The 26,757-nt window shown below is 34.1% G+C and overlaps 1 protein-coding gene across 16 annotated transcripts in view; it reads left to right on the top strand.

The window, feature by feature from the left end:
• Nucleotides 1–26,757, top strand: part of RAP1GDS1 (Rap1 GTPase-GDP dissociation stimulator 1) — a 159,897-nt gene that overhangs the window by 117,883 nt on the left and 15,257 nt on the right. For 15 of the 16 annotated variants that reach the window (XR_005382801.1, XR_005382800.1, XR_005382802.1 and 12 more), the window contains 7 exons: nt 9,151–9,276; nt 15,874–16,017; nt 16,483–16,614; nt 18,080–18,214; nt 19,493–19,618; nt 20,635–20,774; nt 26,249–26,375. Coding sequence is in view for 6 of the 16 variants with exons in the window: in XM_038582073.1 (XP_038438001.1) it covers nt 9,151–9,276; nt 15,874–16,017; nt 16,483–16,614; nt 18,080–18,214; nt 19,493–19,618; nt 20,635–20,774; nt 26,249–26,375 (930 nt within the window). In the remaining 10 variants the exon portion in view is untranslated. The remainder of the gene's footprint in view (nt 1–9,150; nt 9,277–15,873; nt 16,018–16,482; nt 16,615–18,079; nt 18,215–19,492; nt 19,619–20,634; nt 20,775–26,248; nt 26,376–26,757) is intronic. The other variant, XM_038582074.1, reaches the window with a different exon arrangement.

The following is a 26,757-nucleotide window of genomic DNA, read 5'->3' as shown; positions in this document are numbered from 1 at the left end:
TCATGGCTAATATTCTATTGTAAATATATACCACTTCTTTATCCATTTATCTATTGATGGACACTTGGGCTGCTTCCATAGTTCAGCTGTTGTAAATAAGGCTGCAGTAAATATAGAGGTGAATGTATTTTTTTGAATGAATATTTTTATATTTGGGGAGTAAATACCCAGTAATTCAGATTACTGAATTTTAGGGTAGTTTTAGGTTTAATTTTTGAGGAAACTCCATACTGTTTTTCACAATGGCTGTACCAATTTGCATCCTTACAAATAGTGCAGGAGGGTTCCCCTTTCTCCACATCCTCATCAACATTTGTTGTTTCTTGTGTTTTTTATTTTAGCCTTTCTAATTAGGTGTAAGGCAATCTTCTTGTAGTTTTGATTTGCATTTCCCTAATGGTGAGTAATGTTGAGCATCTTTTCATATGTCTGTTGGTCATCTGTATTTCTTTTTTGGAGAAATATGTGTTTGTGTTTTCTGCTCATTTTTAATTGGATTATGTTTTTTGACTATTAAGTTGTACCAGTTCATTATATATTTTGGATGCTATCTTTTAGTTTTGTTGATTGTTTCTTTTGCTGTGCAGAAGCTTTTTATTTTGATGCAGTACCAATAGTTTACTTTTACTTTTATGTCTCTTGCCTCAGGAGACATTATTTAGTAAAATGTTGCTACAGCCAATGTCAGAGAGATTACTACTTGTGCTCTCTTCTAGGGTTTTTGTGGTTTCAGGTCTCACGTTTAGGTCTTTAATCAATTTTGAGTTTATTTTTGTGTATGGTGCAAGAAAGTGGTCCAGTTTCATTCTTTTGCATGTGGATATCCAGTTTTCCCAACATCATTTGTTGAAGAGACTGTCGTTTTCCTATTAGATATTCTTTGTCCTCTTGAAGATTTATTGACCATATAATCATGGTTTTTTTTCTGGGTTTTCTGTTCTATTCCATTGATCTATGTGTCTGTTTTTATGCTAGTACTATACTGTTTTAATTACTGCTTTGCAATGTAACTTGAAGTATGAGATTTTGATACCTCCAGTTGTTTTTGATACAACTATAAATGGGATTATTTTCTTATTTTCATTTTCTCCTGCCTCATTATTGGTGTATAGTAATGCAACAGATTTCTGTACATTGATTCTGTATCCTGCTACTTTACTGAATTCATTTATCACTCTAGTAGTTTTTTGGTGGAGTCTTTAGGGTTGTCTGTGTATAATATCATGTCATCTGTAAATACTGAGAATTTACTTCTTACCAATTTGGATGCCTTTTATCTCTTTATGTTGCCGAATTGCTGTGGCTAGGACTTCCAGTACTATGTTGAATAAAAATCTTGAGATTGGTATCCTTGACTTGTTCCTGAAATTAGGGAAAAAGCTCTCAATTTTTCATCATTGAGGATGATGTTGGCTTGGGTGTTTCATATAAAGCCTTTATTATGTTGAGATATGTTCCCTCTAGAACTACTTTGTTGAGGGTTTTTATAATGAATGGATGTTTTATTTTGTCAAATGCTTTTTCTGCTTCTATTAAAATGATCATATGGTTTTTATCCTTTCTTTTATTGATGTGACATGTCACATCGATTGTTTTGTAAATATTGAACTACATTTATATCCTGGAATAACCCACTTGATTGTAGTGTATGATTTTTTTAATGCATTGTTGGATTCAGTTTGCTTATATTTTGTTGAGAATTTTTGCACCTATATTTATGAGAGAGATTGACCTATAGTTCTCTTTCGTTGTAGTATCTTTATCTGGTTTTGGTATCAGGGTAATACTGACCTCCTACAATGAATTTGAAAGATTTCCTTCCTCTTGTATTTCTTGGAATAGTTTGAGAAGAGTGGGTATTAACTTTTCTTTAAGTCTTTGATAGAAATCACCTGTGAAACCATCTGGTCCTGGACTTTTATTTTTTGCGAGTTTCTTGATTACTGATTCAGGTCCATTGCTGGTAATTGGTCTGTTCAAATTTTCAATTTCTTGCTTAGGTTTGGTAGGTTATATATTTCTGGGAATGTATCTATTTCTTCTAAGTTGTCCAATTTGTTGGAATTTGATCTCTCTCTTTTTTTTAATGAGTATTGCTAGAGGTTTATCAATTTTGTTGTTCTTTTCAAAGAACTACTTTCTGATTTGATTGGTCTCTTCTACTGGTTTTTTTTTTTTTTTTGGTTTTTATATCATTTGTTTCTGTTTTAATCTTTATTACTTTCTTCATTTTGTTGAGTTTGGCTTTTGTTTGTTCTTTTTCTAGCTCCTTTAGGTGTAAAATGAGGTTGTTTATTTGAGATTTTTCTTGCTTCTTGAGGTAGGCCTATGTTGCTGTAAACTTCCCTCTTAGAACCACGGTTTGCTGCATCCCAAAGATTTTGAACCATTGTATTTTCATTTTCATTTTTTTCATTTAATTTTTAATTTCTTCTTTGATTTTTCATAGACCCATTCATTATTTAGTAGCATGTTATTTTTTGATATCCATGTATTTGTGCTCTTTCCAGATTTCTTATTGTGGTTGATTTTTAATTTCATAGGATTGTGGTCAGTAAAGATGCATGATGAGGCACCTGGGTGGCTCAGTCAGTTAAGCATCTGCCTTCAGCCCAAGTCATGATCTTGGTGTCCTGGGATTGAGTCCCATGTCAGACTCCCTGTTCAGCAGGTAGTCTGCTGCTCCTTCTCCCTCTCTCCCTACCCCTGCTCATACCTTCTCTCTCTCAAATAAATAAATCTTAAAAAAAAAAAAAAAGAAAGAAAAGGTATAAGATGTGACTTTATTTTTTGTTGTTGTTGTTGTTTTGTTTTGTTTTAATTTACTGAGACTTGTTTTGTGGCCTAATATGTGTGTATTCTGGAAAATGTTCCATGTTCATTTGAATGTATATTCTGCTGTTTTAGGATGGAATGTTCCAAATTTGTCTGTTAAATCCCTGTGGTCCAATATGTCATTCAAAATCACTATTTCCTTATTGATTTTCTGTTTGGGTAATCTATCCCTTAAGGTAAGTGGGGTATCTAAGTCCCCTGCTATGATTGTATTACTATTGATTTGTTTAAATTTGGTATTAACTCTTTTATGTATTTGAGTATTCTCATGTTGGGTGCATAAATATTCATAGTTGTTATATCTTTCTTTATTGTATATATCCATGTTGGATTGTCTCTTTTATTATTATTTAGTGTCCTTCTTTATCTCTTGTTACAGTCTATTCCAGCTTTCTTTTGGCATCCATTGCATGATAAATGTTTTTCCATCCCCTCACTTTCAATCTGCAGGTGTGTTTTGGTCTGAAATGAGTCTCTTATGAGCAGCTTACAGATGGGTCTTATTTTTTTTTATCTACTCTGTCACCCGTTCTTTTCATTTGCCTTCAAAGTAATTATTAATAGATTATTTATTTATTGCCATTTTGTTATTTGTTTTGTGGTTATTTCTATAGATTCTCTCTGATTCTTTGTTCTCTTTCATAGTTTATTGGGTTTTTTAAGTGATATACTTGGATTCCTTTGTCTTTATTTTTTGCATATCACTGGGTTTTGACTTGTGATTACCATTAGGTTTACATATAACATCTTCTGTGTATAGCAGTCTGTAATAAGTTGATGGTTACTTAAGTCTGAGTCCATTCTTTACTTCTCTCCCCAACCACAATTTTAATATATGGTGTCATACTTTACATCCTTTTATTTTTATGAATCCCTTGATTGATTTTTACAGAAATATTTATTTTTATTGCTTTTGTGTTTTTTATTTTTCTTACTCTCACTCATGGTCTTTCCTTCGTCACTCATAGTCTCCATCAATATTTCTTGTAAGGCTAGTTGAGTGGTCATGTACTCTTTGGTTTTTTTTTTTTTTTTTTTTTTTTTTTCATGTATTCTCTGTTTGAGAAACTTTTTTATCCCTTCTTCTATTCTGAATGATAGCCTTGATGGATAAAGTATTCTTGATTGCAGGTTTTTGTCTTTCAGAACTGTGAATATATTGTGCCTCTCTCTTCTGGCCTGCAAAGTTTCTGCTAAAAAATCCACTATTAGCCTAATGGAGTTTCCCTTGTATGTAACTATCTTCTCTTGCTGCTTTAATTTTTTTTTTTCTTTATCACTACTTTTTGCCATTTTTTTACTGTGTTTCTTGGTGTGGACCTCCTTAGGTTGAATTTTTAGGGGGATCGTTGTGCCTCCTTGATCTAGATATCTATTTCCCTCCCCAGGTGAAGGAAGTTTTCAGCTATAATTTTCTTAAATTTTCTGCCTCCTTATCTGTCCCTTGTTTTCTGAGATCCCTATAATGTGTATGTTAGTCTGAGTTCCCTAAGACTATTCTCAATTTGCATAATTTTCTTCTCCTTTGTTCAGCTTGGTTACTTTCCATTGTCTTACCTTTCAGGTCATTAATTCATTTCTCTGCTTCGTCTAACCTGGTATTTATTCCATCAAGTGTATTTTTAATTTCATTTATTGTGTTTCTGATCTCTGATTAGTTCTTTTTCATCTCTGTGTTAAGGTTCTTACTGATGCCCTCCACTCTTTTCCCCAGTCCAGCGAGTGTCTTTATGATCATTATCTTAAATTCTCTATCAGGCATACTTATATTGATTTTGCTTTGGTTTCTTGCTGTTGGTTTGATCTTGTTCTTTTGTTTGGTAGATGTTTCTCTGTCTCATTTTGTCTGACTTTCTGTGTCTGTTTCTCTGTGTTAGGAAAGTCAGCTACTTCTCTTGCTCTTAACAATAGTAGTGTTATGAAGAAGAATACAGTGTCCCCTGTTTCCCAGGGCCTGGCCCTTCAGAGACCATCTCTTATGTGTGTTGCATGTGCTCTTCTGTTGAGTCTTGGCTTCTTTTTCCTTTAGTGTAGCTGTCTGCAGAAGCTCTTGGTCTATTATATGCTACAAGGTATGCAGTGGTCTGCTTGCAAAGCTAGACCTGCCCCTGCCAGGAACAAGGTCCCACAAAATGAGGTCAGGAGATATGATGTTGACAGGGTTTGCACTGGTCTTCTGCGGTGGGGGGCACAGCACTGGGACTGAGGTGAGTGTGACTGGGAAAGGTAGATCTGCCAAAGTGAATGGGGTGGGTAGGGGGGTTTAGTGCAACCAAGTTAGGTAAAGAATGTGGATACCAGGCTGGTTCCCACAGGTGACCATTGTTTATGCTGCCTGCTCCTTCGTTCTTGGAGGGATCTCCCCATGATCCTTGTCTCTCCTGGCTGTGCTCTAAGATGAGAAAATTACTTTCCCACCTGTCTCCACTTCCTAATACCTTCTGGGCTCTCCCAGAGCTGATCCCCTGATTTTTAAAATTCCAGGCTTTAAGAACTCACAAAATTTGGCCTATCTCGCTATCAAAGGCAAATATTACAGAGATTCTTTCTCCCTGTTTATGGGCTCCTTGGTGTGAAGGTCTATTTTCTGCTCTTCTCTGCACCATTGGCTTCTTCCCCCACCATGAACAGCCACAGATGGGATCTTTGCCCTTCCTACCTTCTTTGATGTGGCCTCTTCCCTGTCTTTAATTGTAGAGTTTGTTCTGCCCAACTTCAGGTCATTTCCTGAGTTTTTTATGCCGATATGGGTATTATCTAGTTGTATCAATGGGACAAGGCAAAGTTAGGGCCTTCCTACTCTTTCTGGCCAACTTAAATCCCGATTTTTAATCAATATGCAGACAATTAGAGAGGTTAGGATAGCTTCTAACATGAAGGATAATGAAATAAATAAATCGAAAAAAGCAATTTGGAGGAAACAGAAACTGTGAAATTCTAATAAAGACATTATTAAACATCAACATCTCAGAAAATTAATATCCTACATACCTTTTCTCTGGAAGCCACTTGAAGATGTGTTTTACCAAAACAAAGAATTTAAATTAAGAAAAAAGACTACATAGAAATCAGAAAAGAAGAGATCCAACAGGAAAACAAGAATTCCTAGTAGTATGGTGACATGAGAGCCCCAAATGGCCTGTTTGCAAAGAGCAACCAGTCCGGATTTGAACAAGTCAGAGGCTGCTGGAGTGAGAGTTGGGATAATTCTTGGAGGAGATGAAATTGATTACCTAAATAAAGCGAGCTTAGTAAGAGAAGATCAGACAGCTGATCAATAATTTATTAAAACAGTAATTACTGATATAACCAAAATTATGGTATAATTACATTGAGAAAATGGAGGGTATAACAGAGAGGGAAAAGAAAAAAGAAAGCTAAGGCCTAATTGTTTATATTGGAAAGTCAATCAAAGATACCTAAAACTGAAAAATCAAGAAGTGTCAATACAAATATGTTATTTAAAAATATGGAGGTGAGTACCAGTGACTTAGCTAAAAGAGCTTTATGTGCTTGGCTTCTGAGAAAGGAGAAATGGGAGATGGAGACTGGGTTCTTCTGGTAATATAAGTATTAGAACTATCTCTTTAAACTCATGTATAATTTTGATAAAAATAACTTTAGAAAATGAGGGTTCTTGCTAAGGGTGTGTTTATCCATGACATTTGACCCAAATAAAATGTCCAAATCATACTTCATGCTGCCTTTTCTCTGTATCCACCTGCAGATAAATACAGATCTTCTTCTTTAATATTTATATTACTCATAGTGCATTGTTCCTTGTGGTGGCAGGTGGTCTGAATTACTTAGCAGTAGTGATTTGGTTTTAGTTTATTAAGTGTTTGAAGGAGTAGAATATGGATTGGAAAAAAACACTATTTAAAAAAAAAGTATGAGAGCACATAACTAGATAAATGTTGATGTCTATTTACTTCACCTATAATTTAATGTTCCTAAAATTCTTCCCATTCGAAGAATTGTCTGAAGCAAAGAAGCAATCAACAATGCTCAGGACTTAACTCATCCCTATTTATGTCAGACTCACCTTATAGGGTAAGATGTGCTGACATTTGTAGAATTTTATCTCTGAGGGTTTAGGTAGCTTATTGGAAAAGACATTCCACTCCTACTTCTTTTTTTATGGCACTAAGGATCATACAAGTTTTGGGGTAGATTTTCATCCTTTGTGGCATAGATTTGATGCAGGCACCAAAAGCAGTATAACAAGAGAATGAATCAAAACTATGAAGCCATGTTAAGATTTGTGTTTCTCTTTTTTCTTTTAAAGTTGAAATTGCAGTATTTTTTATTTGATAGCAATAGAGGTTTACTTGAAACTAGAGAGCAGAACGTAACTCTTATATTTATTTAACTGTTCATTCAGTCACACATTCACTCAGTCAAGCATTATTTTGAACACCTGCTATATACTGGGCACTGTACTATACATGGTGTTTGTGGTAGTTAATACACACTGTCCTTGCCCTCAAGGAACTTATGGTATAGTGGGTGAGATGGAAAAATTTTAAATAAATTTTACAAACAATCATATAATTATAAACCGTGATAATTGCTAGTATGTGAAAATAACAGAATGAGGTGGGGGACTATTTTAAATTAGAGGCATAAACTCTAGGTGGGATGAAGCATTTTCAGACAATCAGTGTTTAAAAATATTTACTTCCTATAGATAGTGTAGGTAGTATATTTGGAAGCTACTGGAGGATGCTTACACCAAATCAAAACAAATGAAAGCAGAAGGATATACATAATAGAATATCTAATACTGGAAGGAAAAGAACATATCTATCAATAGAATGATAAATTCTAGGATGTCAGCTGTACCCCCAAAACAGAGAGTAACAAATCCAGATTGGATTTGGTCAGAATTCTCTGATTTCTGGATAAATTATTAGGACATCTGAGGCAGCAAAAGAACTTAAGATAACTGGATTCTGGTTGTATAGTGGAGGTAGGTTGGTAGAATTTGATAATTCATTGGAGGTAAAGTTGGATGAGAACAAGTAAGCAATGACTCCTAGGTTTCTTCCTGCATAGATGGATAGATAAATTGTTCATTTACCAAGTAAAGGAAGTAAAGAAACTCTGGAGGAAGAATAGATTTTAGGTAATACCAAAAGTCCTAATTTTAGATATTGAGTCTGGAAGCTAGAGGGGGATATTCAAATGGAGATGTCAGGTTGCCAGTTAAATAAGCTTGAAGTGCAGAGGAGGGCTAGAGATAATGATTGTATAAGTATCAACATATAGGTACTGTGTTGATGCTATGAAAGAGAACTAGATTGTCTGGGATGAGAATAAGGACCAAAAAGATAAGAAAGAAAAGGACCAAGTCCCAAGGCACTGGAATTTTTAGAGATCTGATAGAAAAGGAGGAGCAGGTAGGTCAAAACTAGTTTGAAGTGTGTTTAAAAGCACATGTGAGTTGAGAAAGTAGAGACAGTGTACATTGATGGTGCTACCAAAAACTCGTTTCTGAAACTGAAGAGCAATTGGATGGTAATTAAAGAAAAATGAAGTAGAATATAGCTGTTTTTATTTTTTTTTTTAATGATTAGAGAGAGCATCTGTGTTTGAGTTGGGGGGAAGGACAGAAGGAATCTTCAGGCAAACTCCCTGCTGAGCATAGAGCCCGATGGGGAGCTCCATCCCATGACCCATGAGATCGTGACCTGAGCTGAAACCAAAAGTTGGAGGTTCAACCAACTGAGCCACCCAGGCACCCCAAGAGAGTTGTTTTTAATACTGCTTTTTTGTGTGAGAAATATTAGAGGATAATTAAATGCTAATGATGGGGCTCTAGAGTGAAGAGTGATTGGAGATGCTAAAGAGGCAAGAGGGAGTGAGATCCCAAGTACATGTGAAGAATTGACCTTTAATAATAGGCATGTCAAGGCCAGTGCAAGAACATACCATCTTAATGATCTAAATAATGACAAGTCACCTTTACTTCAGCCGTGTAAAATGTAGTCTGTTATGAGCAATTTTTCTTCTTTGACTAAAAGCCTTGAAACTGTAAATTTATAACATAGTAATTTAATTGTTGCTATGGTTACCTATACATTACACTAGTGAACATTTTTTATAGCCTTGAATAAAACTAGGTTGGAATATTTCTTTAAAGCCATTTTTCTTTTCAGGAAAATTTAAAATATATCTGATGGTTCTTATATTTGAAGAGTATTTGTATTTATCAGTAATGGTACAAAATGAGCATGTGTTGAAAGTAATAAAATACAATTTCTGCATTTAATTTTGTGTGTTTATTCTAAGATTTCCTCTTCTGTTTTGCAGAGTCAAGTAAAGAACAGTTTGCCAGTACGAACATTGCTGAAGAGCTAGTAAAACTCTTTAAGAAACAAATAGAACATGATAAAAGGGAAATGATTTTTGAAGTTCTTGCTCCACTGGCAGAAAATGGTGAGAAAATAAATGTACCTCTTGATTTGTTATCATGTATACTTTTTCCATTTTTCCTAATATTAGTTAATTGCCAGGTATTTAACTCAAAAAGCCTTCTTTGTTTTATTAATGACATGATGTTTTATTTTGGGTGCCTGTAACTTCAGCTGTTATCTACTCTATATCTACATTTTCCAAAGCTACTTTCCAAGTTCCTTTGATTTTTTTTAAATATTATTTTTTTAAATTATTATTTATTTATTCATGAGAGACAGAGAGAAAGAGGCAGAGACACAGGCAGAGGGCGAAGCAGGCTCCGTGCAAGGAGCCTGATGTGGGACTCCAACCCGAGAATCTGGGATCACGCCCTGAGCCAAAGGCTGGAGCTCAACCACTGAGCCAGTGTCCCAGTCCTTTGATTTTTAAGTTTTGGCAAAAACATGATTCTGTAGCTTATACATTTTTATGCCCCCCTGGCAAAGGCACCTGAGAGGCTGTAGCTTTGTAGGGCAAAGGGACAGTGTGGACACTGGTAAACTATTCCTATTTTTGGTAAAAAGTCTTAAGGGATACACCATAGGAATAAGAATGAACCAGAGTAAATAATTTTTCAAATACAGTGTCTAGCACATAATCAGTAAGGACCAGATACATGAGGAGATGAGACATTGTAAGCCAGAACCAGCACAAAGAACAGACAACAGCAAATCTCCAGATACTGGAATTATTAGATTTTGACTCAATATAGGTATGCTTATTATGTTCAAAGAGTTAAATGCAAGCTTGAAAATTTTAGAAGGAAACTAGAAACTATTAAAAGTGACATAGCAGATTTGAGGGAAAAAATTGGAAATTCCTGATTGAAAAAATAAAACCCAAAATAAGACCCTAATGGATGAGTTTAACAGCAGATTAAATATAATCGTCTTAGAGAACAGTGAATTGGAAGATAGATTGAAAGGAAGTCCAGAATGAAGTATAAAGACAAAGTACTCAATATACATAAAAATAGAATAAAAAGTACAGAGGATATAGTGAGAAGCTCTCTCATTTTTTGGAGCTCCAAAAAGTGGTGGGGGAGGCAGAGGCAATATCTTTTAAAATTTTGTCAGAGAATTTAACAAATTATGAAAATAACAAATATTCAAAAACCCAAATGAATCTAAAACCTGATAAAAAGAAATCTACATCTAGATACATTATCTTGAAACCACAAGAAACCAATGACAAAAATCTTTTTTAAAAAGCCAGGAACAAAATAGATTATCTTAAATGAGTAACAGTTTGATGGTTAACCTTCCAGCCAAAAATGAAAGCTAGATGATAATGAGACATCTTCTATGTGCTGAAATAAAATAAATGCCAACCTAGAATTCTAAACCCAATGAAAACATCCTTCAAACTAAAGGTAAAATAAAGATATTTTCAGAGTAAAAACTGAGAAAGTTCACCACCAATTTTTAAGGTGATTACTAAAGTAATTTTTAAAAACAATGTATAACTGCCAAACTAATAGATTTATAGAAAGATTTTTTTTTAAAGTACACCTTAAATCCAAAAATAATAGAAGAGGGGATCCCTGGGTGGCTCAGTGGTTTAGTGCCCACCTTTGGCCCAGGGCATGATCCTGGAAACCCAGGATCGAGTCCCACATTGGGCTCCCTGCATGGGGCCTGCTGCTCCCTCTGCCTGTGTCTCTGCCTCTCTCTCTCTCTCTCTGTGTCTCTCATGAATAAATAAATAAAATCTTTAAAAAAAAAAAATAACAGAAGAGAAGAGGAAAAAAAGGAACAGGGGGTACTAATAGGGTATACAAAGTATATTAGATTTAAGACATAGTATTTCAGTAATTATATTAAATGTACTTGACCTACATGCTTTAATTAAAACACCTATTGTCAACTGAATTTTTAAAAATCAACTATACTTCTTAAAACATACTCATTAAATATAAGGAGATTTAAAAGATTGAGAGTAAAATGATTTTTAAAAATAAATCACTCAGGGTGGGTCAGTCAGTTGAGCGTCTTACTCATGATTCAGGTCAGGTCATGATCTTGGGTTTCTGAGATGAGCCCCATGTCAGGCTCCATGCTCAGTGGGTATTCTGCTTCTCTTCTCTTTCTACCCTCCCTCCCCAGCCCCTGCTTACATGTGTGCACATGTGTGCTCTCTCTCTCAATAAACCAGTCTTTATAAATCAATCATTCAAACTTAAAGAAGGCTGAGATGGTTATTTTTAATATCGGATAAAATAGAATTTAAGATGAAAAGACTCCATAGAGATAAGGTGACTTTATGGTGATGAAAGGTCTAATTCACCTGGAAGTTGTAATTACCCCAAAACATATGAAGCAGAAATACTCAGAACTGTGGAGGGTATATAAAACATGTATAGTCATAAAAAAGTTTTAACAAATTTCAAAGGATTGCAACCTTATGGAGTATGTTCTCTGACTTAACTGAATTGTCTAATAATTAAAAGATAACTAGGAAATCCATTTATATTTACATATTAAAAAATATACTTCCAGCACCTCAGAGGTCAAAGAAGAATCATGATGGAAATTAGAAAATTTTCTTTTTTAAGATTTTATTAGAGACAGCACCCATGCAAATGCACACATGAGTAGAGGGAGAAGGAGAGAATCTCAAGCAGACTCTGTGCTGAGCCTCTTGGGGCTTGATCTCACCACCCAATGATGATGACCTGATGAAGAAACCAAGAGTTGGATGCTCAACCAGCTAAGCCACCCAGGTGCCCTGGAAATTAGAAGATTTTCTAATAATGAAAATAGTACTATATCTCAAATCTTATGTGATGTAGGCAAAGCCACACTTAAAGGGAAGGAAATCTAAAGAACTGAGATTAATAGAAAATACATAATGCAATATAAGCATATAATCACCAAAGTTGAGTCTGAAAGACTAAATAAAACTGGTAAATCCCTAGTAAGATTAATCAAGAAAAACTAACTTTATTCTGATAAAACAAAATAATTAAAAGATGATATGTTATTAGTACAAGGATGAGAAAGCCAGTAGAACAAAATACCCAAGAAACAAATGGATGCATTAATAGGTGCTTATTTTATTTGGAGAAAAAAAATTGTCACTGCCAAACTGTGGAAAAAAGTCTTTTCAATAAACAGTGCTGGGAATATGGAAGAAAATACAGTTGAGGATACATATACACCCCCAATTCATACTGTATAAAAAAAGTTTAGCTAGATTATTAACCTAAATGGGAAAGGTAAAAACCAGAAAGCATATCTTAAAAATATGATAGAAAGATAACGTCATGCCCTTGGAGTATGGAGTTTTCTGAGGTCACAAAAATCTCTAACCATAAAGGAAAAAGTCTGATAAATTTGGCTAAAACTTCCATTTTTAATAATGAAAGGTACCAAAAAACACATTAAGAGTGAAAAGCAGTCGGTTAAGTGTCTGCCTTCGGCTCAGGTCATGATCCCAGGGTCCTGGGATTGAGCCCCACATCAGGCTTCCTGTTCAGTGGAGAGCCTGCTTCTCCCTCTCCTGCCTGCCACTCCCCCTGCTTGTGTGTGCACGCATGCACTCTCTCTCTCAAATAAATAAAATCTTAAAAAAGAGTGAAAGCAAGATATATATTTACAACAGACATAATCAACAGAATGTATATAATTTATAAAAACTCCCACAAATCACTAAGAAAAATGTAGAAAGCCAAGTGAGAAAATGCATAAAAGATTTTAAAAGGCACTTAACAAAAGGTAAAATCCAAATAACTAATAAACACATGAAAATAGGCTTAACTCATTAATAAGCAGGATGCAAAATAAGACCTCAATAAAATACTATGATATGCCTATCAGAAGGTCAAGTAATACCAAATGTTGATGAGGGTGTGGAGCAGTGGAAACTCATTAAGTGCTGGTGGGTGTGTAAATTGGTGTAATTTGGAAAACAGTATCTATTGGGTTTGAGATTGTATTCTATGTGATCCAGCAGTTTTGCTCTTAGAATATACCCAGGTGTATATTCTGCAATGGCTCCTGGTGTACATGTTCACCAGGAGCCATTGCAGAAATGTTCTTAACTTTACTTACAATGATGAAAAATTAGAAACAACTCATATCCATTAACAGAAGAATAAATAATGGTATATTCATATAATGGAAAAATTTACACTTATGAAAAGGAATGAAGACAACAATAAACCAATAGTGTAGATGAATCCTATAAATGTGAAATGAAAAAAAAAAACGTGAAATGAAAAAGCCAACTCTAAAAATATGTATTGTAAGATTCCATTTATATAAAGTTCAAAAAAGTAAAATTAAACTATAGTTTTCAGGAATGCTTATTTATTTGGTGAAACAATAAGGAAAAGTATGAATGTGATTACCATAAAATAAAAATCAGAGCAGTGATTTGAGACGGATAGAGGGAGGAATATGCGATAGGAAAAGGGAATGCACAGAGGAGCTTCCTGGGAGGTTGGCAATGAATTTCTTGATATAGATGGAGGTCATGGTTATTTACTTCATAATAATTGATTAAGCTCATAGGTACATTATGCATTTTTCTGCATTTGTAGCATTTTTTCCACCATTTAGAAAAGATTTTGAAATATATATGTACATAAATATATACGTATGTGTTTATATATATGCATTCTTTTCACCATTTGGAAAAGATTTTAAAATATATGTATGTATGTGTACTTACCTATATATGCAAATGGTTATAAAGATAGATGTCCTTGGGCAGAATGATGCTGATGTATGCTGGGCTGTCTGCTTTGGCAGACTGCCTTGCTGATCCTCCTTAATAAGGCTACTTAAAGCCTCCCACATATATATGTGATTACAGTCAAACTGAGAGGAGAGATCTGTAAACTTTAATGTTGACACATTTTAAATTTTCTAAATGCTTTAGATCTATTCTTTAGGCAGAAACTTGTTTTTCATCTCATTTGGTTGTTTGTCCAAATGAAATTTTTATTATGACCTTCTATCAGTTTTATACCAGAGAATTACCTGTAACCTTTCTCACAATATGTCAAAATAACAGTGTTTTTCTTATATCTGTTTTCTCCGTTACCACCTGCACTTTTGTTTTATAATTGTGCAGTAAATTGAATGATACCTTTGAAAACTTATTTCTCGACTATCCTTAGTATCATCCTTGGTTTTCCCTGTATGTAAAGGAGACATTAAAATTGAGAGTTGTATAATTCAAGGTTTTTAGGAATTTTAAGGTTTTTTCATCATGGCTTTCAGTTCTAGTCACCACACATTTCTAGCCCTAGCATTCTGTAACCAAGGAAACGCCCTACTTTTAGCATGGCACAGTGCAAGTGTACCTTTTAAAAAAATATTCCAGGTCGAATATTCTATGTATTCGGAGATAGTATTCTATAGAATATCAGTGATCCTGGTGTTGGGGGGCTGGGGGGAGAAGCCTTGATTTTTATATCTTAAAATTACCTGAAAGAAAATGTCAACTATAAAAAAGGTCTTTGTTTCTCCCAAGTAACAACCTAAAGCTGCCATTGCTGTAGATGGGTACATATACAGCTTAGGGTAACCAATGACTAAAATAAAATCCAACTAAAAAATAAGATGTAATAATTTCTGTGTAGCACGTGTTTCTAAGGTCAGTTGATCTGCATTTATCTTAAGCAGTATAAAATATACTCAAAGCATTTAGGTGGACCAGTTTAGGTTAAAACACAAAGATGAAAGAGATATAATATCTATTATAATGGGGAAGACATATATGGATATGAATATAAAATCTACAATGAATTAAGGTCCTTAAAAAAATATTTACATTATTAGGGGTATATAAACAAATAATTTGATAAGATTAGATCCTGCTCTGAGGAAAAATTTTAACAACATAATAAGGATATTAATTTTGCTGTTAAAGTGCTTTCACATTGCTGGTTATCCATCAGAAAGCTCAAAAGTTATTTTATTCTTTCAACTTTTAGTAAGAAAAATTAAAACCTACTCAGATATGGAGAGAATATAGTACAATGAACCACCATGTATCCATCACCCAAGAAAATTTCAAATTAATGAAAACCTGAAGCCCTTTTAAAAAACATGAGTTTTAAAGTTCAGAAAGTTGTAGGTTTATTCACTGTCTTAGAAAAATCATATCTATACAAATATGAATCCAAATATACTTAAAACATAGTTTGAAATTTACTAATAGCTCTTTACTTTTCAATAACTTTCTATTCAAACACCATTAGTGGATACATTTTAACTAAAACAGGCATATGTGTTCTATTTTAAATGGTGTGAATATTCTATAGTATTTTAAACATGAGCATAATATGTAGAAGAACAGTGGAGTGCCAGCATTTCCCTTCAAAGCTGAGAATCAGTTTAGGTGCTGCCAGACATTGTAAAAAGTGACCTAATTCCAAGTAAAAAAATAATGAAAAAAAGTATAGAATAGAAGCTGCACTGTTAGATCCTTTTGAAACTCAAATCTTTGAAGATACGTTATCTAAATCATGCATTTTCTTTATTTCTTATAATTCTTCATAATGGATTGCTTATAATAGAACTTTTATTTCATTTCAAGTTTTGGTTGTTTTGTTCACATATTGTTTAGATGCTATTAAACTACAGCTGGTTGAAGCAGGCCTGGTAGAGTGTCTACTAGAGATTGTTCAGCAGAAAGTGGATAGTGACAAAGAGGATGATATTGCTGAGCTCAAAACCGCTTCAGATCTAATGGTTTTACTACTTCTTGGAGGTGAGTTATAGTTTAAGTCAATCTAAGAACATGATTGTCAGATTTTTTAAAATGTATTGTCTCTTTTGTGAACACTGTATATAATAGGCATTTTCCCCATTTTTCTGCCTCATTTAATCCTGTTTGATGTGATGATTTTGAAACCTGAAATGCATCATGGAGAGAACTAGAGATAATGAACCTGGAAAAGAGGAGTCTTCACTATCTTGCAATATTTAAAGAGATATCATAGGACAACTGTGGCACCAAAATAATGAAAGCTAGAGGGTACTTGGGACTTAGACTAGAAAAATCCTAAACTCTTTTCCCAGTCAGTACTAAAAGCTTATTATAAAAAGAGTCATTACGTTTCCATTTATGAATTATCATTTGTGACACACATAGTTATCCAGTTGGATATTCACATAGGAATATGGATTTGTTACTCTTAATTCTTTTCCTCTTATCTGTTTCATTTACCTCCAGATGAATCCATGCAGAAATTATTTGAAGGAGGAAAAGGTAATGTGTTTCAAAGGGTGCTGTCCTGGATTCCATCAAATAACCACCAGCTACAGCTTGCTGGAGCATTGGCAATTGCAAATTTTGCCAGAAACGGTAAGCATATATATTATTTCACCCTTTTTAAATCAAATATTCTATATGTTTTTTTATTTTTCTTTGCCATTACACATAGTAAAACTACAACAGTTCAGAAGTATAGGTAGTGTATCGCTACCTTAATTTTTTAGAGATATGAAATATTTTGTGTTTTTTTTAATTTTTATTTATTTTTAATATTTATTTTTTTTATTTATTCATGAGAGACACAAAGAGAGAGAGAGAGAGAGAGAGAGAGAGAGGCAGAGACATAGGCAGAGGGAGAAGCAGGCTCCAGGCAGGAAGGTGGATGTGGGACTTGATCCTGGGTCTCCAGGATCATGCCCTGGGCCAAAGGCAGCGCTAAACTGCTGAGCCGTCTGGGCTGCCCTGATTTTTCTTTTTTTAAAGTAAGCTTTTCTTCCAAGCATGGGGCTTGGACTCCCTACTCTGAGATCAAGATTCATATGCTTTACTGACTGAACCAGCCAGCTGCCTATACTTAGTGATTGTTATAACAAATTATGTATTTTGTGCTATTTAACTAAGTTCTAGTAGTATAAAGATCATGAACAGTGATCATGAAGTCCTTATTTGAATACTCTGCACTTTATAGATCAGTAAATTTGAGTCCCATTCTAATACACAACTTAATCTGGGAGGGTATGCTCTCTTGCCTGGTGATTTTTTTATTTAATAATTTTTTAATTTAATATTCTTCATAAGGTTATTGTGCCTTAGTTTATACCTTTATGCCTACAAAACTGAACTGTAAGTAATCCTCTGGTTTAGGGTAGAATATTTAATTTGGTTTAATAATATTTCCAAAGCACCAGACCTTCATGTTCATTTCTGAAGTCTGGAACTCCTGCTCTTCAATCTGGAAACTCATTCTTATACTGTGACTAGGAAATATGGGTTATTTTTGTTTTTAATTTTATTTTATTCCACTGTGAACTGTGTAACTGTATAATGGATATCTTATTCCCTCTTTACTTTTATTTTTGAGGATGATCATTCACTCCTTAATGATGTAATTAAGAACAGTAAAATATTGGTAACTGTTGAAGCTAAATGTGGAATAGTGAATGGTTCATTATAATACTCTCTCTGCTTTATAAATGTTTCAAAAATTGTTATTGAAAAATAATTTAAACATCAGCCCTGACTATCTTTTGTTGTCACTATAACATTGGCAGAACTCAAGCATACTTCACTATAAGTCAAAACTATTACATTTTAAGTATATGGTTTCTACTTATCTTCTGATATATTATCAGATTGTATGCTAGAGATTTTTCTTGTCATGACTTCTTAGTAAAGAAAAAATAATTCATAAATATGATGGGAGAAAGCATTGGAATTCATTTTATTTCCTTGTAGCTCCATTTTCTCTAATGTAGGTCATAGATAGGCATCACTGTTATAAAATATTTATAGATATTTATAAAGAGGAAAGAAAAAATGCTTTTGTTTCATTCAGATGGAAACTGTATCCATATGGTAGACAATGGAATTGTAGAAAAACTTATGGATTTACTGGACAGACATGTAGAAGATGGAAATGTAACTGTACAGCATGCAGCATTAAGTGCCCTCAGAAATCTGGCCATTCCAGGTAAGACTTAAGAATAGTAGGCAACTATGTAAGAAGTAAGATCTGTTGTTTAAGAAGGTATTTATTTTCTGTGTTTTGTAGACCTACCCTAACCAAGAAAAAAACATCTTCAAATTGTTTATATCTTTCTTACTAATAAATGGAGATCATATGTCAAAATAGGTTTTCTGAGACTATGCAAACATAATCTTTGTATTTGTTCAGATGAAATATTTCTATTAATTACCTTTTGTGAATTAGATTTTCATCATATTATATACTTAAGCTCTTTTAAGCATCTTCAGTTGAGGTAAGATAATGGCATCAATTAACAGAGTCCCCTAAAAGAATGACTTTCAGGGGTTTCTTTTTCCTCTATAAGCAGACCTAATTCTTAAAAATAGCTTTAATGTGTCTTTGGATTAAAGGTGCTCTGAGCCATGAGGTAAAACTATTATTCTACTTTCTAAAAGTAAATTTCTGATTAGGTGAAATAGTATAACTGTATGAAGATACAACCTATAAGAAATCAGTTTGATTCATATAACAGATTAATATTGTTTATTAGTTTCTAGAACATCTCTATTAATACAGCTGGGTCAAGGACAGAGGTAAAAAGAAACATTACTAAAGTTGAGGAATTGTGTTATTTTGTAAATAAGAAGACAACAAGGTCAGATTTCCTTTACAAATTGTTAAGTATTTTGAGGATAGGTTTAAAAAGCCAATATGTATGATTTTGTGTGTTATATTCCTATAAACAAACAGGATAATTATCCCCCATCCCCAGTCCTATTCTTTAAATAAACAGAAAAGTAGCAAGACTGCTTTTATTTTTTTTTTAAGATTTTATTTATTTATTCATGAGAGACAGAGAACCAGAGATATAGGCAAAGAGAGAAGCAGGCTCCCTGCAGAGAACGTGAGCCAAAGGCAGACACTCAAACACCGAGCCACCCAGGTGCCCCACAAGACTGCTTTTACGTAGAAAAATGTAACATGAGGCCTTTAAAATAGTAAGACGGGCGGCCCGGGTGGCTCAGCATTTTAGCGCCGCCTTCAGCCCAGGGCCTGATCCTGGAGACCCGGGATCAAGTCCCACATCGGGCTCCCTGCATGGAGCCAGCTTCTCCCTCTGCCTGTGTCTCTGCTTCTCTTTCTCTGTATGTCTCTCATTAATAAATAAATAAAATCTTTAAAAATAATAATAATAAGACAATAAATGTGTATTGAATTGAATGACTATCATCAAGAATGCTAGTACCATTTTAACCATAGTCTCTCTTTCTCTCTCTCTAGTTGTAAATAAAGCAAAGATGCTATCAGCTGGAGTCACCGAGGCAGTTTTGAAATTCCTTAAGTCTGAAATGCCTCCGGTTCAGTTCAAACTTTTGGGAACATTAAGAATGTTAATAGATGCACAAGGTAAAAGAAATGCTTTCACAAGGTACATTTTTGGTATGATAGTCAGTGTGCCTTAGTTGAAAAAGACGTGTTTTTAGCTTTCAGAATTATGTAATCATAAAAACGAATGGCAAATAAAAGACAAAAAGAGATTGATTTTAGAACTCCATTAATTTCCATGCTTGTTATAATTAAATTTAAATGGAAATTATATTGTATCTCTATTGTACATATAATCCTGGCTTTATGTTGATTTATTAGCAGTTCTAAAGATTTTGTTGTTGTTTTTTTTTCAGTTAAGGGTTTTTATGTTTTAGAGTTTCTTTTTTTTCCTTTTTTTAAAGATTTTATTTATTTATTTATTTATTTATTTATTTATTTATTTATTATTTTATTTATTTATTCATGAGACACATGGGCAGAGGGAGAAGTAGGCTCCATGCAGGGAGCCCAATGTGGGACTCGATCCCGAGTCTCCAGGATCAGGCCCTGGGCCGAAGGCAGGCCCTAAACTGCTGAGCCACCCAGGGATCTCCTGTTTTAGAGTTTCATACCATTTTTACCTTGTCTTAAAAATCGTGTTTTGGTATGCTAACACTCAAGATTTTTAAAAATTTGTTTTGGGAACAGAGAGTTCATTTTTTTCTGTTTACAGAAATAACAGTGAAAACCACTCCTTGGAATGAATTGTGTTTGTTTACTTATTTCTAAATTCTAAACCTTTCTCTGTATTGATTTCTCAGAGTCCTTCTAATACCCTTTGTTACAGTTTGCCAGAGTACTAGCAGACTACCAGGCTGAACTATAAGAATATAAAACTGTTTTGTATTTTTGTGTTTTGTATGAAAGTCTATAGCTTTGTAGAAAAAGCTAACTATTCCATCAGATACAGAGTATTTGCAGTTCTTGCTTAATCATTGTGTTGTGTTAGATGGATATATATACAGTTTTCTTTCACACTCTTACATCTTTACCAGTTGTTTCCTTGGATGCTTATCAGTGATTGTTTCCTGTGTGGTTTGACTTCTTTCCTATAGCAGAAGCTGCTGAACAACTGGGAAAGAATGTTAAATTAGTGGAGCGTTTGGTAGAATGGTGCGAAGCCAAAGATCATGCTGGTGTGATGGGGGAGTCCAACAGACTGCTGTCTGCCCTCATTCGACACAGTAAATCAAAAGTAAGTTCCAGTGAAGACTCTTCACTAAAAAACATGCAAGTGGCCTTTTTGGAAACTCTGTATCATAGATCTCATATCATAAGCTTGCATTTTACATATTTATATATAAATACATTACAGATAGACCTCAGATATCATAGTTTCTGTTCCAGAGGGCTGTGATAAAGTAAAAATTGCAAAAAAAAAAAAAAAAAAAAAAAAAGGTGGGTCAAATGAATTTATTTCCTAATGCATATAAAAGTTGTGTTTATACTATACTATATTCTGTTAAGTGTACATTAACATTATGTCTAATAAAATAATTTGTATACCTTAATTAAAAAATACTTTATTGCTAAAAAATGCTGTCATCTGAGCTTTCACTGATTCATCATCACTGATCACAGTTAACCATAGTAAATATAATAATGGAAAAGTTTGAAACTGGGAATTACCAAAATGTGATGCAGACAATGAAGCGAGCAAATGCTGTTGGGAAAATGGCACTGATGGACTTGCTTAATGTTGCACAAACCTTCAATCTGTAAAAAAAAAAAAAAAAAAAACAAAAAAAAAACCATAGTGTCTGTGAAACACCGTAAAGTGAGGCACAATCCTGAAAAAGTAATTGAAGATTGAGCTTTTGTATTTAGTTCTATTGCATAATAGTTAAGAGTAAGCTTTGGAATCAGATGAGTTCACATTTTATCTCTGCTACTTACCTGGTCAAGTCTTTCACATCTCAATATATTAAACCTGAGATAATACCTACCCGAAATTAAGTGTTGTGAGAATAATTCAATGAGATCACATATACGAAGTGCTCAATTGGTACCTGGGACATAGTAAGCACTCAGTAAATGGAGTTGTTGTAGAGGTTGCAGGTGTTATTTTTACCACCACGCTTAGTGTCAGACATCTATGTACTAGGCAATGACCAAGCTAGCTAATGATATTAAGAAATCAAATGATATCTAGATAGTATATGATGCTCTGAACTCACAGAGTTGGATGAAGTCCATTCTCAAAGCAGTGTCCAGCCTGGTATGTGTCTGACATGTGGTTGCTAACCTCTGTTAAGTGAATGAATACATGAATGAGCAAATGAACTGTTTTAAAGAGCACAGTGGTGGGAACCCAGGTCAGCAGGTTAGCAGCTGATTTAGTATCTATATTCTATACCTTTTTTTTTTTTTACTATAACCTGTTTTCTAAAGTGAGCCTTTTGGCCATTTCACTTATGTCCATGAGAAAATGCATCACAACTTCTTAACCAAATCTTGGAGCCAAAGCTTTTTCAGTTGCTATATAAAATTGAGATTTGAGGGTTTTAAGGCTTTTCTTTTAATATTTATCACAGATTTCCTTGTCCCTCATCTCCCCCACCAAAAAATGGCTTTCAAGCACCCATTAAGCATCTATAGTCATGTAGGTGTTTTGAAAAGACCAGGGAAACAGGGCACTGCACCTTTCTAGGGGTGTGTGTGTGTGTGTATACGTGTAACAAAAAACAATTTGAAATGATACAATTTGAATGATAATTATAATTTCATGGTCATATTATAACAACTGTATGTTTACAGTTCAGTACTATAGGCTTTTTTTGTTTTGTTTTTTTGTTTTGGTTTGTGTTTTTTTGCATATCTTCCCTATAATTAAGGTGTATACTGCTGCTAAGCAGCAATAGGAACCTTGATGTGCATACTTTAATGATCAGAACAGAAGGGGTGTTCCTTAGGTGAGCTCCAGATTAGAACTCTTAGTTTTAAATTTCACAAACATTAAAGTGGAATCAGTGGTTCCTTTTGAGAATCAAAGCAGTTCTCAGAATATGTTCTATTGAATAATAACCCTAAGAAATATTCCACAAAGGGTAAAGGTTATATGATCAGATTAGTTAGGGAAGTAGTTCATGCTCTTTCCTTGCCTTTGGAATTCACAGCACATATTAGTACTACTCTAAAAAAAACTTCTTAACTCTATTTAATCTACTGATTCCCAAACTATCTGACAATGGGGCTTTTTTACAGGTTGCATTTATTAAATACATTCCACTGTACATACTTTGGAAAATGCTGCTCTAGAATAAGCTTTTAAACACTAGGTACAAGTTAGTCACATTCCTGTAGATCCTTAACCAACTGTTGTGAATTATAGTTCTCTCCTTGTGTTATTTTTAAACTTTGAAGATCCTACTCCTTTTAAAGTCACCCTGAATTCTGTCTTACAGTCCAACCCTCTGAAAGTCTGCGCTGACTCACAGCGTTTCACACTAGCTTAGTCATCTCAGCCATATACACTGCATTCCTGCACTTGTGCCAATAGGTAAATTCACATCTTCCCTCGAAAGAGTACCCTAGGCTAGGGCTTTTTAGCAATTAGCTGGACGTTCTGATTGTAGGTATCAAAAACAGAAAAGTACAGTTTGCTTCTACACCAGAACATAAAAACTGCCTCATGTCAAAAGCACTTTTCTTAAGAGTAGAACATTCTTCAATTGCCAAGCTAAAAAGTAGTTCAAACAAATTTATTTAGTCATTTGCTCATATATCTAACATTTAATTCCGATACTGAGAAGTAGTCTTTGATGGTACAAAGTTGAGAAAGAAAATTTTTGTTAGGTGATTCAGTGGCTATGTTATAAATTATCTTGAATTTAAGCCTATTTCAGACCATTACATTGTAGTCAACATTATAGAGTTTTCAACAAAATTTGTACCTGGATTATCTCAATTATTAATGGCAAAGTGACCATAAAAGCTGAACATGTGAGACTATTACATAGACAATTTGCCTTGGTTGTGTATGTTCCAAAATTTAGCTTTCCATAAGAAAACTCCTTGAGAAATAGGATTACAAAATAATACATCATTTAAAACTTTGTAAAGCATTATAAAGTATGTCTAAAATTTTTGGAGATTTTACAGATATATATAGGGTTCAGAAGGATTTCCCAGAAAAATGTCTTCCTGTGTATCTCTACAATTTAATAAATGAAATGGTTTCAGAAAAGTTAACTCTGGATTACTTGTAGATGTGTAATGGCTAAAATTATTTGTAATTCTCCAGATGAACCTTGCTCTGTGGAGTGATGCCAATAACCTTTTACCTTTTTGTTTTAATATCTTGAAGTTTACAATATAACTTTAAAATATATTCAGAGAGCCTCCATAGAGCACATTGTGACTGCCTATATATGGCATGTCATGAATTCAGTACATATACTTTTGCATAGACAACAAATGGTTAAGAACAAGGAACTGATAGACTGACTGCCTGGACTTGAATGTTGGTTTTTTTTTTATCACTTACTTAATCACTGACTGGCCAAATTTCATAACTTAATCTGAGCTTCAATTTCTTCATCTGTTAACTACAGATAATATCTAGCTAATAGGATTTTCTGTGAGGCTAAAAATATGCTAATATCTCTAAGCTACCCAGTATAATGTCCAGTGTGTAGTTGTTGCTCCATAGGGGGTAGCTATGAATATCATTCTTTTTTGTCATATAACAGAACAATGCTTCATTTGTCTTTTATCCCCCATTCTGTCAGGCAAAGCAAGTCCATAGAGGAGCTATTCAACAAACATTTATTGAAATAAGAGGAGAGAGGGTGGGCATTTTAAAAAGCGATTCTCCAATACCTGTTCAAAAAAGTGAGATGGAGGGGCACCAAAAAATGGCTCAGTCAGTTAAGCACCCGACTCTTAATTTTGGCTCAGGTCATGATTTCAGGGGTGTGAAATCAAACCCTGTGTCCAGCTCTGTACTCAGCGCAGAGTCTGCATGAGATTCTTTCTCTCCCTCATAGCTCCTTTACCATCTCATTTTATGAGAGAGCTATGCTTGATCTTACAGGGAGCTATTGGCTTCTGATACAGTTGCCTTCTTCGTTCATTACCTGCTCCTTCTACTACAGTGGACTCTCCAGGGTGAATCACAAAATAAAGGATGAAATGATAGTTCAAGAACCTTCATTAGGTGACTATATATGTATCTATGAACCTCTTGTGGTCTTCTTTACTCAGTAAGTTGCTTTGTGATTTTTATAAAAATCTTTACGAATTTTAAGTTTCAAATAAAATGCCCACCAAGTAAGCAGTATACTAGGAGGTTTTCTCTTCATTAGAAAAGGCTTTAAAGGACAGTTTCTCACTTACTAAAAGAGGTTAAGAGAGAGGCTTGTTAGATGCTAGAATACAGTCACCATAAAAACTTAGTACTGGGTTTGATCTCTAAATGCATTTGATCTCAAAGCAAAGATACTATCTATAAATAGTTTTCTTTAAAATTTAGAATTTAGCCACCTGGGTGTCTCAGTCCGTTAAATGTCTGCCTTCAGCTCAGGTCATGATCCCAGGGTCCTGGGATCAAGCCCCAAGTCAGGCATTCTGCTCAGCGGGAGTCTGCTTCTCCTTCTCCCCTTGCCTGCCACTCCTCCTGCTTGTGCTCTCTCTGTGTCTGTCAAATAAATAAATAAAATCTTTTTTTAAAAAATTATATAAGGTAGAAGCATAAAGGAAACCCTTTTTTGTGTATTTTCACAAATTAATTGAAAAATATTTCTAATTACACTTAGTTTTTATACTGTTGCAGCTAATGCAGACAGGCTACCTAACACCCAGCACTTAAATTATTAAAAGTAGTGAAAGAAAATTACTTTAAAAAATTCTGTAATTTAGACTTTCCTCTAAATCACATTTAATCCAAGAGTTTTTAGGCAACAAAACTGAGATTAAAACAAAAATGAATACTAGAAATAAATGTGACCATTTTTTAAAAAATCTAATTTTAGCTGTATATTCTTATGTGTACTTTTCATGTAATAACTTTGTAATTATCATAAAAACCTATGATAACACATTATCCCAGCATTATAGATAAAGTCACTGAGACGCATAGAGGTTCAGTAATTTGTTTAGTCAATGTTGGGACTGGGTTTTATTCAATCTGGAGCCCACTGTCTCCTCTGCCACTAAAGAGGACAGAGGTGTAGGTCCCATGAGAAATGAGGGAGATAATTTTAAGTTCTGCTCAAGTCCCTTTCAACAAAGGGGTAAGAGATTAAAAACAAACAAAAAAACACTTTACCTAGATCATCTGGAGAACAACTACCTGTTGTTATAATAATAAGTTGAAAGAAGGACTTTATTTTGTCCTTACAAAATCTTACTCTCTTCTGTTCATTCCATAGTAAGTCAACATTTGGGGCAACCACACTTTTATTTTTTTGCCTGGTAGCTTCTGGGACTCTCTTCCTTGCTATGAACTGCAGTGGTCTTTTTCACTTAGGTAATTTAAGTTGTCATCTTTTGATGAATTTATTTAAAGCTAAAAGCTTTTTCCTTTTCTTCTGTGAAGAAAAAAATTATGGTTAAATGTAATGATTCATACAGGACACTGTCAGCAAAGCACTCAACTTAACAATGAATTGACTGTTTCTTTATGTTTAAAATTAAAGTTTATAAGCCTGTGATATTTATTTATTGTAGGATGTAATTAAAACCATTGTACAGAGTGGTGGCATCAAGCATCTAGTTACCATGGCAACTAGTGAACATGTAATAATGCAGAATGAAGCCCTTGTTGCTTTGGCACTAATAGCAGCTTTAGAGTTGGGTAAGTACCCCAGTGTCAAACTTATTTTCTCCTATTTTTATCTTGGATGAAATGAAGCACAGGAGTGGAATAGAAGTCAACAAAACCTTGACTGGAAACATTTTGCCAGCATGTGTCTGCACCTATAGATTGATATATAGGAAATCATTTTCTATAGATTGCCATCTCAGCTTTTACTTTTGGTAACATTTTTAGGCCAATGCTTAACTCTTTTTAAAGTTCTGTCTCAAATGTTATTTCAAGTTATAGGCACTTAGTGAACACAAAACATTTCAGCAGGCCTCACAGAGAAATGAAACTATATTTAGAATACAACAGCAAGTTTAGAGTCTGCTACCCTTCCAGTGACCCGACCTTCTCTTCCATCTCTACTACTGAGTCT

This window comes from Canis lupus, chromosome 32 (genome assembly GCF_011100685.1).
Source record: "Canis lupus familiaris isolate Mischka breed German Shepherd chromosome 32, alternate assembly UU_Cfam_GSD_1.0, whole genome shotgun sequence".
NCBI lineage: Eukaryota > Metazoa > Chordata > Mammalia > Carnivora > Canidae > Canis > Canis lupus.
The sequence above is the reverse complement of the archived record's forward strand: the minus strand, read 5'-3'. Positions and strand labels throughout refer to the sequence as shown.